Source organism: Chelonoidis abingdonii, chromosome 2 (genome assembly GCF_003597395.2).
Source record: "Chelonoidis abingdonii isolate Lonesome George chromosome 2, CheloAbing_2.0, whole genome shotgun sequence".
Classification (NCBI taxonomy): domain Eukaryota; kingdom Metazoa; phylum Chordata; order Testudines; family Testudinidae; genus Chelonoidis; species Chelonoidis abingdonii.
In genome coordinates, this window is record NC_133770.1 from 11,962,617 (window position 1) to 11,974,637 (window position 12,021).

A 12,021-nucleotide genomic window follows, 5' to 3' on the forward strand; every position below is an offset into this window, starting at 1 on the left:
GGATCGATATATCGCGTCTCATCTAGACGCGATATATCGATCCCTGAGCGCGCTTACATCGATTCCGGAACTCCACCAAAACCAACGGAGTTCCGGAATCGACATGGAGAGCCGCGCACATCGATCCCGCGCGGTGAAGACGGGTGAGTAGATCGATTTTAGATAATCGATTTCAGCTACGCTATTCTCGTAGCTGAAATTGCGTATCTAAAATCGATTTTCGCGCGTCGTGTAGACACGGCCATAGTCTCAGTAGCGTAGAGGTATCTCTAGTGTAAATGCAGCTGTGCTAGCATAGATGCACTTTGTCCTGATATAGTAAAACCACCACCCCCGCGTGAAACAAGCTATATCAGTAAAAGCAAAGTGTTGCCAGTATTGCTGTATTTAGTCTAGGAGCTTCTCCTGACACAGCTATGTTGGTCAGAGATCTCCCTCTTCAAATCTCAGACTGACATAGCTATGGCTGCAGATGTTCATAATACAGATATAGTCGCCTGTACAGGAAGAGGAATAAATTCTACTGGTACAAGGACCCTTATATTGGTATAACTGGTTTCCACACTAGGGCTTGTACCAGTATAATGAATCCGTAAATATCATATCCCCACCTACTTACACTAGTACAAAAACTGTGTGTAGTCCAGGCCATATCGCAAGTGCCTACAGTGTTAATAACCAGTTCATTGGAAAGTGTGAACTACAAAAACTAGTGGAAGAAGATAACTTCTTTCTCTAGCAGTGATTCACGTTTGTACCTTGGTTTCCTTGGGCGGGGGCTGTGAGGGGAAGGAAGGAAAAACCAATGTCAAAGAAATCTGGGTGCAGCTTCTTTTGTCTGATCTTTGGAGAAACTTGCAAGATGCAGAATGAACCCAGCAATGGAACTCAGGTAGAAGTCGACAGCTTTACTGCTTTGTCTGAAAGTTTATTTTGGCAGTGGAGGTTCTGTCTACCTTCACGCATTGTGCATAAAAGGAAGTGACAGAGAATTTACGTAAATTATGTTTATGCAATGGATGAAATATCTGAAGTGCAAGGTGAAATTCTTCCCGCGTGCATGCAGTGTGTCACTCAGCTACACCATACATTGCAAAAGCAGCCAGGAGTTTTGCCCTGCTTTCTTACTGGTGAGAATAAGAGCGTGCTGTTCTAGCAGTTTCCTTTTATTTCAGTTCAGTCACAAGATGGGTTCTGTGCCATTCCAGTCAATAACGGCTCCTTTCCACCTAAAGACGAAAGAGATTGTTTTATTCTAATGGGTTATGGTGCCAATTGGAGTGGTGCTCTTCCAAAAAAAATAGCACAGGGTGTGTTTAATTGGGGCGGACCCATTAAAGTCAACCACTACCTTTATGTATTCAACAGGAATTCACCTCTCTGGAACCATGGCTTCAATTGGAACCTATTTGCATGCTGGCTGGCACTCTCTGCAGAGGGGGCCCCAAACCTGAATTGGCCTGGAGACTAAAACGTCTCGTATAAGATTTCTGTCCTTAATATTCAAGGGTGAGACTTTGAAAGGCATCTGAGGGAGTTAGGTACCCAACTCCCATTAGATTTCAATGGGATTTGGAGCAGCTCCCCACTTAGACTCCTTTTCAAATTCCAGTTTACTGCCTAAATTCCAGGCTTCCTAACGTGTTTTCTGGGGATAATATTACTGGTCTTATTTAAACTTCGTTAAGGCCAAGCATCAGATGAGAAACAAAGGGGGGACACATTTGAAAACTCCCTATCTTCCCCTTCCACTGTAATTAGAGGCACACACTTAAAATCAAATAGTTGCTCCTATTATATACTGTCTTCTGCCTTAACTTCACGCCCCCCAAAAGATTTGACACATCTTTCTGGTGGTCTCTTAGTGATTTCTATAAGGGTTATCCCCTAAGCAACTACTACTGCTCTAAACTCTCAAATGCCACTAGGCAATTTGCACATTCCTAAATAGATGGGCCTCTGAATAGGTGATTTGTATTTGTGACCCTAAGCCCAGGAAAGTACATTCTGCTGCTGCTGCAAGTGTTTATTTCTTTCAAATGCTCAATAGACACACGTCTACTGGAAAATTCTATATCTTCTCTTATCTGCCACTGCCCTGCCCTAGAAATAATGCTAAGATACATATTTAGGAGAGCATTTTCAAATGGGTCTCTACATCTGTATACATCAACATATTTATTCAGTAATTTGCAGTAGAACCCAAAGTGTGCTAGGCATTGTCAAACTTAGAGAAAGACACTGGGCTTGATCCAAACCCCATTGAAGTCAATGGGAGTCTTACTGATGACCTCATTGGGTTGAAGATCAGGCCCATGGAGAGTACAATTGGGTATTTAGATGAAGCATTACTTGAGCTACACACAAACAGCCACTTGTACATGTAATATTTGCAAGTGCCTGTTTGGAAGCCTCTGAAAATGAGTCACCTCCAGTCTAATACATTCCAAACACCAGTTACTTTGATCTGGCTTGAAAGTCTTGTGGATTTTCGAATTGTAATCACATTGGAATCACTGCAAAAAGTTCAGAAAGAGATTCACAGATTCCAAGGTCAGACGGGACCACTGTGATCATCTAGTCTGAACTGTATAACACAGGCCATAGAACTTCCTCAAAATAATTCCTAGAGGAGAGCTTTTAGAAAAACATCCAATCTTGATTTAAAAATTGTCAGTGATGAAGAATCTACTATGACCCTTGGTAAATTGTTTACTAGTTGTTAATAGTTAATTACTGTTAAAAATATACATCTTATTTCCAGTCTGAATTTGTCCAGTTAGAGCTTCCAGCCATTGGATAGTGTTATATTTCTCTCTGCTAGATGGAAGAGCACATTACTAAATAGTTGTTCCCCATGTAGATACTTCTAGACTGTAATCACGTCACCCTTTAACTTTCTCTTTATTAAGCTAATTAGATTGAGCTCTTTGAGTCTACCACTGTAAGGCAGGTTTTCTAATTCTTTAATCATTCTTGTGGCTTTTCTCTGAATCCTCTCCAATTTATCAACAACCTTCCTGATGTGACCAAAAAAGCAGTAATATGTGGCTCAGAAATATAATTCCCATCCTCTCCTGGCCTCTTTGACAATGCTACAGAGCTCAGACACATCACTATTCCATGCACGTTCTGCCTACCACATCATCCTTCCATCAGCAGGAGCTGATGGGATGATATGATACAATTGTCTGGATTGGCAAATGCCAAACCACATAGTAGAAAAAGCACTCTGGTGAATGTGCGATCAACTAAAGTACTGAAATACCATAGTTATGGCAGACACCACTCTTCCTGCTGCACATTGAGACACGTTAGTCATGTTACACTGACAATGTTTTTCTTTCTAATTAAGTATTCAGCAAAAACAAAAGTAGAAAAAATATTCTGTGGCAAAAGTCAGGACAAGTCCTATAATGACACTGATTTTCCTTACTGATTTACAAACCACTTCCCTTGAGCTACTGGTAGGCTGCAAAAAAAAAATCCCTTTGTTGTTCACCTCTCATAAAAGCTTGAGTTGAAGATGCTGGAATGTCAGTATTTTTCTGTTCATAAACTCACACGAAGGGCTGAACTGTCAGGTGCGGGGTAAATTCTTTCCTTATTGGCAGAATAGGCAGGGCATGGAGAGTGGCAGTTGGAGCTTCCCCCCACACTACCCTACCTCAACTCTACTCTGCAATTTTTGCTTTTGATTCAATTCTACTTTATCAGATTAACAATAACAAGAAACTCTTACTCATGCCATTCACTTGAGGCCTCATCCAAAGCCCATTGAGGTTAATGGAAGTGTTGCCATTGACTCCAAAAGAGCCTGAACTATGCCCTTCCAGAGCATTCAGTCTAGAATAAAGTTCATAAAGCTGGTGCTGTGCTAATTATTTGGCTGTTGCCTAATGTGTGAGTAACTTGGGGCAAAATGTACTTGCAGTGCTGCTCTGCATATGGTATTTGGTACATCCCTATTGTCCCAGTGTAGTGTGTAACTTCAAAGGACAACTGTTGTATTCTGCTACTGTATAGCCCAGGAACTGCAGAGGAAGGTAGAGGCTATGGGTTAATAAAATGTATTGCTGAATTTAGATGATAAAGTAAGATCAAAGTTTTGTCCCCTCAGGCAGAGCTGACAGATGTTTTTTCCACTGCTGAAGACAGAAAACAACTGAGGACAGGGACTATGATACAAGCGTGTTCTCCTGAAGTCTGCACGGCATCGCCAGAACCACCCAAGGACGCACATTCCAGGCATCTTTGGGTCAGAATCTAACTGCTTCCCCAGATGTCTGGAGCTGGGAGGCACAATGGAAGGGCATGTGGTTGCTCTGACTCCTTGCTTGGGAGTTTGCAGTTGGAAGCAACATCAGGAGGCAATGTTCAGACTGTGTTGCCTCCTGCTCCAAAGGCAAACTGCACTCCTCCGACCTTGTCTTCTCAGAGCAACATGGACATTAAAATAAAATTAAAACACCTTCCCCCTGAAAATGCCCCTCAAAAGAACAAACAAAAACCGTGCACTGCACACCTATTTCTCCTCCTAGGAAGAGGATGAGAGAACAAACCACACGTGACAGTTGTTAGTTGAAACTACCTCCTGCACTACTGGAAAGTTTTCAGTTACTACAGTGATGGGCATGATGTAAGAACCTGTATACAACAGTACAGAATAGCGAGAAAGAAAGGGAAAAATTGAGTTCTCTTGAAAATCCCTATCCAGGATTGGAGTCCTCCGCAAAACTTCTTGGTTCTGAGACTCTAGACGGGCAAACAACAAACTTCCTCCAAATCTTGCAGCCATAGCAAGAGTTTTATGGCAACAGGGATCAAGTAGGGACTAGGGATTGTTTTTGTTTAATACAAGCGATTTTTTGAAGTATTTCCTCTCCTCTGCCTATATCATATAAAATATTTTTCCCCTCTCTCTCTCTCGTTTTCTCTCTGCAGGTATACTCCAGTGCCTGCTTTATAATAACCTTTGTTTCCAGAACATACTTAGCATGTGGATTTTCTGTTACACATAAGAACACACAATCTTTGTTTTTCATTTTTCCTCTGTGCCTTCTGGTGATTCTAAGAAACACAGTAATCAAATGGGGGCTGGGAAAAGGAGTGTAACATGACCACCCTCTGGACTTGCTACTCATTGATTGGCTGCCTGCTGACAGGCTACAGTACAATGATTAGCAACTTATCAATAAGAACACTAGACAGACAGACAGATCAATGAGACAGCCTTTCATGCTTAGAACTGACACAAACCAGATACGCTGATAGTGGAAGGGTTTCAGAAGTGGTAGCCGTGTTAGTCTGTATCAGCAAAAAGAACGAGCAGTACTTGTGGCACCATAGAATCTAAGTGGGTTTTAGCCCACGAAAGCTTATGCCCAAATAAATTTGTTAGTCTTTAAGGTGCCACAAATACTCTTGTTCTTTTTGTTGATAGTGGAATTCATTTTTTATTCCACCCTCTAAAAATTAACGTAGGGAAAAGTTTAAAAAACCCACTGTATAGAATTGTGTTGCAATATGGCAATCCCCAAAAGTCAGGAAACAAAGTGATTATAACAACAAATTTAACTTTGTCTGCATTGCCCATCCTGTGTATTCTTTGGGTATAGGTTTCACATCCTAAACTGTCATTTGTTAGGTTTCAGAGGAGCAGCCGTGTTAGTCTGTATCCACAAAAAGAACAGGAGTACTTGTGGCACCTTAGAGACTAACACATTTATTTGAGCATAAGCTTTCATGGGCTTTTGAAGTGATAATCGAGATGACCCATAAAAGGTGTGAGGATACTTAACATGGGGAAATCTATGGGTAATCTCAATTATCACTTCAAAAGTTTTTTTTTCTCCAGTTGATGATAGCTCATCTCAGTTGATTGGCCTCTTACCATTGGTATGACTACTCCTACCTTTTCATGTTCTCTGTATGTATAAATCTCTTCTTGCTCTATGTTCTAGTCTATGCATCCGATGAAGTGGGCTGTAGCCCATGAAAGCTTATGCTCAAATAAATTTGTTAGTCTCTAAGGTGCCACAAGTACTCCTGTTCTTTTTGTGTCATTTGTTAGGCCGTGTGTTTAGCCAGGTCATGAGAATAGAGGCATCCCATACATGCAATGTAGCTGTGCCAATGTATCTGTTGTAATGTTATGATCTGCCTTTTCTAACTTTCTGTAATGTTGACTGTGTAATATCAGCTTTGCATTGCAATAGTGTTTGACAGTTAATGTCCCAGTTTGTTTTTTAAAAGAAAACTGGGGGAGGGGAGGGGAGGTGATAACAATAGGAAATTAAAAAATTTGGAGATGTTCGTGTTGTTACAGTCTTCACCAGCGATGTGTGTATGTTTCTTGCTTCAGAGATACCCAGTTATGGGATTTTCCAAGCTCTGCCAGTGGAGAGGATACATTTCTTAATTTAGCTAGTTACGCACATATTCCCCATCCCCCTCCACTGACACAATTGGGAATCTTCTCATCCACTTCTGTGTGTGAACTGGATTAAGTCCTTAAATATCTGCACAACCATGACCACCACACTTACTTTTAAGTACCAAAATCTGTCCTCTGATATGTGCATGAAATTTCCATTACAGTGGGAGTTGTGCATATCTGAGGGCAGAATTTGGCCTAAGAGCTTACCTAAGAAAACAAAAACAATTTCTATTATGCATGCTCAGTCCCATTTCTTCAAACAGTCAGAACATTGTGTAAAAACATGGTCTTTTGCAATCTTGAGAAATGACATACTCCTCATAGATGCCTGTTAAAAAGCCAGGACTGCAGTGTGTGTGTGGCGGGGCGGGGGGCAGGTTGTAGTTATCACAATAAAAGAAAGGGTGCTCAAAATTTTTTTTACCATCACCAAAGACGGAAAGGATTTTACTTGAACCTTCAATAAGAAAAAATAAATCAATAAATAAAAGCACCATCGGGCTGATCCCAAGCAGGGAATATTTTGGTTAAAAGGTTGTGAGCATGTGAAAATAGAAAATTATGATAGAAACTGTTCGGCAGCCTTACCTATAACGGCCATCACCAGGATGACTTCTATACCATCAGCTGTCTGAGATAATGCTATTATAGCAGTATATTCGCTCTATTTATGAATAACCTTACAAATACCCTATTCTACTCCCCTGCTCATGTTTTGTTTAAAGCATGCATATTTATCTTACAGTACTGTTTGCTCTGTTAAGCTCACAGTATTGTCTGCCATTTCCCCATTCTTGGCTAAATCCCATTCATTTTACAGTTGCTCCTGCTTCCCTGTGCTTCGAATCTGGACATTTAAAAGGACAGAAAAAAGGGCTTTTCTTCTCCTTTTCACTCCTTTTGCCAGAAGCTGGGAATGGACGACAGGGGATGGATCACTTGATGATGACCTCTTCTGTTCATTTCTTCTGGGGCACCTGGCATTGGCCACTGTCAGAAGACAGAACCCTGGGCTAGATGGACCTTTGATCTGACCCAGTATGGCTGTTCTTATGTTCATGCATTTTTTGCTCTTGTAACAAATTGCTTTTGGGGGCCGAAATCTGGTCCTACGGAAGTCAAGGAGAATTACTGCAATACAGCCAGCTCTTAGTGATTTACTGATGGGTTCTTTAAGCACTGAACTGAACATCCCAGCCCATTAACGTGGTCATCAGAACATCATACAGGACTAGAACCTTATTTCTGATGTTTTGTTATCCAGCTCTGGCTCATCGAGGTCCTTTCTTTTTGTTAACCAACAACTCTGTATAACTCAGCCGAACATGCTTATTTTATGGCAAGTCAAAACCTTATTTTGAGAAAAAAAATTGAGAACTGAAACTATCAGTGCCATAAAATTTTAGATGAGGGTTACTTACTTCGTCCTTATACAGTGCTCAAGTGGAGGAATAAGGTCATTTTCTTTATCTTCAGTGTAAGGCTGAACTGTATCTGCAGAGACATTTCAGATATTTATCATTACTATCATGCCTGGGAGTCGACATCATGGATCAGAGCTCCACTGTGTTAGACACTGTACAAACACAGAACAAGAAGATAGTCCCTGCCCCAAAGACCTTACAATCTACATGCTAAATCCTCTTTCCAAATCCTGTAAACAGTTAGTATTAGCATGGGATTGCAGATCAAATATTATCATAAATTCGCCGATTCCATTCAGGATGAGTCCGGTAATGTGCTATGAGCAAAGGTGTAGTTTAAAGAAAAGTATGATAGTCTGAAAACCTCATAAGTTTTACTTCTATTATTTAAAAATGGTATCCTGCCACTCAGAACCAATTATGTTTCACCAATCATTTTCCCACAAAGCCTATAGCGGCACACACATGACCTCTCTTCTTAAATGTAGGACAAGACTCTTATTAACGGGAAGTACAGCAATCAATATATATGCAATACCCAATAGCCTCATTCAATTACTTTCCAATTAAGTCAATCAAACTATTTACTGTAAACTATGGCGGCTGCCTTGGAGTTATGGGTGGTGAACGTGCCTCTGCAGAAAATGCCACCTTCTAATAACTTCAACTACAGTTATATTTCCCCCAGCAATTAGTAAATGACTGTATTCTCCTGAGAACCCCATTTTAAAGAGTTCTGAATTCAATGGATGTTTGAATGGGGTAAGATACATAGATGGCCATAGATTCATAGACTCTAGGACTGGAAGGGACCTCGAGAAGTCATCGAGTCCAGTCCCCTGCCCTCATGGCAGGATCAAATACTGTCTAGACCATCCCTGATAGACATTTATCTAACCTACTCTTAAATATCTCCAAAGATGGAGATTCCACAACCTCCCTAGGCAATTTATTCCAGTGTTTAACTACCCTGACAGTTAGGAACTTTTTCCAAATGTCCAACCTAAATCTCCTTTGCTGCAGTTTATTCCTGTTCTACTGATGGTCATCATCCGCAATCATTATAAAGATCAGCGACATCTCTCTAGAAGTCCAAAAAAAGTTGTTCTTTTCTGAAAGTTCTGTGTAAAATATATAATAAATATCCTTGAACCCATGGAGATTCCCTGAATAACCGACAAAGGCATATGGGTGAAACATGAGAGTCATGTAACGTTCTCATGGAGTGCATCGTTTGCTCCAAATAAATTAGCCTATTTGCCGCCTATATCTGAGTAGGACTTTCTGTGGGGAAGAAGGCCCTTTTTGCCCTGTAAAGGTAGAGTGAAGTTCTGCGACCATGGATTTGCTCTATTTTTTGGAAAGAGATAACAGGTATTCTCTCTAACTTGCAGCAAATGGGTCCATATGAGTGAGGACCATAGATAAAATCTGCCCCTATGCAAAGAGCTAGCATGAGACTGTGCATCAGTAAAGTCCTACATCGATTGTATTCTGGTCCACTCCAAATGAAGTTACTTCTGCTTGCCACTTCTTGACTCTTTCTCTATTTTTGCAACAGGCTTTACCAGGCCTTGATCCTGCCTTCTTTGTTAGAAACTACAGCCCTGGGCAAAGGGCATCATTTCAAGGAACACTACTTTTGCACATCTGGTCAAAGAAAGCACAGCACATACGGCCTAGAAGACTCAGTTCCACTTTTTAGGTGATGTTAAAGAACTCCAACATTTCTCAAGATCAAACAAAGTTTCTACTGAGCAGGATGGCTCTCTCCAAAGACACACAACAGGCTCAGAGGAGTGTTGGAGAGATTTTCTAGCTGGAATGGTGAAACTATTTAGAGTTAATGCCATACCGCAAAATTCCAAAGATAAGAAAAGATTTAGTAGTGCAAACTATTTGGGGGTGTGATCCCTTAAACTTAAAACATACTTCTGAATCCAAGCATAATTCCAGAGGAGAAATAAATTGGAGTCATAAGAGTTGGTTGCATGGTACAAAGAAATAATGCACAAAATAATAATTAGCAATTTCTCATCCACAGATCTCAAAGTGTGAGCAAGTATTATTATTCCTGTTCTACTGATGGATAAACTATGAACAACAGAAGTGAAGTGACGTGCCCAAATATACAGACGCTAGTAGCAGAGGTGTAAATAGAACTTAGGTCTCTATGCTGACAAAAGACATCCTTGCCACAAACTGAAACTCACTGCCGTTAGAAACACTTAATAAGTAAGGGTTCTCCTTGACCATAGACAACTAATAAGACTGGCTTGAACCAAAAGAGTGTGTTGTTGCTTTTCAATAACACAAAAACTGAAATGTTTTTTCTCAAACTTACAAAAACATTGGAAAAAATCACGGAAAGGGTTAGCCTGAGAGGCACATGTTTCAAAAAAATTGGGGGCATATGAATAAATAAATGTAGTAGCTGTGTGTAAGGGTAGCAGGAGCTGTTTATAATAAATGTTCTCTCCTAGTGGCCCTTTGGACGATATATGCTAGTAAGTCTTCTTACTTCTGAAATAGACCACATATGGGTACCTGGAAGTTTGTTTATTTGTGGAAATAACCCAGTGGTGAGCTGGAGCCCATTAGTACTGGTTCACGTGAACCGGCTGTTAAATGTAGAAGCCAGTTTAGAACCGGTTGTTAAAAGGGTGGGCAAACTCCGGCCCGTGGGACTGTCCTGTCTGGCCCACCTGAGCTCCTGGCTGGGGAGGCTCCCCTGGCCCTTCCCCTGCCTTCCCCCCTCTCACAGAGCCTCAGCATGCTGCGCCGCCAGCACCAGTGCTCTGGATCGCTCCTGGGCAGCTCTGCAGCTCCTACTGCTTTGAGCGGCATGGTAAGGGGGTGGGGCTGCAAGCTCCAGCAAGTCGCGCGGCATCCATACATGCTGCCTTGAGCGGCATGGTAAGGGGGCGGGGCCGGGAGGAGAGGTTGGATAAGGGGCAGGGAGCGGTTGGAGGGGGCGGAGGTTCTGGGTGGGCGGTCAGGGGACAGGGAATGGGGGAGGTTGGGTAGGCGTGGGAGTTCTGGGGTTCTGTCAGGGTGGTAGTGAATGGGGTCGGGGCAGTCAGGGGACAGGGAGCAGGGCCAGTTGGGTAGGGGGTGGGGTCTTGGGGGACAGTTAAGGTGGGGGATCTCAGGAGGGGGTGGTCAGGGGACAAGGAGTGGAGGGGTTGATGGGTTGAGGGTTCTGAGGGGGCAGTAGGGGCAGGACGTGGGTGGGGATCGGATGGGGGGGATAGGCTGTTTTGGGAGGCACGTGGGGCTTGTACTCACCAGGCAGTTCCCTACTGGAATGGGCTTGTACTCACTGGCAGCACTTCAGCGGCGGGTCCTTCACTCACTTCAGGTCTTCGGCGGCATTGAAGGACCTGCCACCGCCATGCCACCGAAGACCCGGAGCGAGTGAAGGACTAGCCACCGAAGAACCGGTAGGGAACCAGTTCCTAAGATTTTGGTACCTCATCACTGAGACAACCTACAACCATCATAATCATCCCAGTAGGGTGGATTCTAGGTGTATTTGAGTAAGAAGACACAAACTATGGTGCTGCTACACTTTCGCTTACCAAAGACCAAATCTTGAAAGGTGCTCCTGAGCACCCACAACTCCACACTACAGCTCTCAAGGTTGGGCACATCAGCTCTGTTTAATGAGTGGCCAGATTGTCCATTTACAGCTAGCCATGACTAAAGGGCAGTGTATAGGTGTGCTGCCTCACAAGCAGTCCAAGGAAAGAATTGGATCTCATTAGCAGCAGATTACTATATTCCCTGCACCAATTCAGCTGTCCCCAAGGAGCATTAAGGTTCGAGCTAAGGCTGTAACCATTCCCCACCCTCTCTGCCATTTCCCACCCATCCTGCAAGGGCAGGGGGAAATACTGAGCCTGCAGTATCTACTTTGTCCCCTGCGCCTGCAGACATGTGGAGCCTATCCAAACTCACAACTGGTTTATGGCCCTGTGAGTCTCGATAGACCAGATCACAATCTAGCCCTTAGAAATCAGCTTTCTTTAAGGGTGTAGAAGATTCTGGGAAATAGTGTATGCTCACTTTGAAACATTTAAGGACCCTTAATCTCAAAATCATCATGATGTGAACCACTATTTATTGTAACTAATAATGGAAAGCCAGGCAATGGGC

General features: G+C 42.5%; 1 protein-coding gene across 1 annotated transcript in view; it reads right to left on the bottom strand.

The window, feature by feature from the left end:
• Positions 1-235: 235 nt before the first annotated feature.
• MINDY4 (MINDY lysine 48 deubiquitinase 4) overlaps positions 236-12,021 on the bottom strand; it is an 89,544-nt gene continuing 77,758 nt past the window's right edge. The window contains exons 17-18 of the mRNA XM_032764669.2: positions 7,861-7,933; positions 236-1,229 (exon numbers count right to left, since the gene is read on the bottom strand). Of these exons, the coding sequence (XP_032620560.1) occupies positions 1,181-1,229; positions 7,861-7,933 (122 nt within the window). The 3' untranslated portion in view covers positions 236-1,180. The remainder of the gene's footprint in view (positions 1,230-7,860; positions 7,934-12,021) is intronic.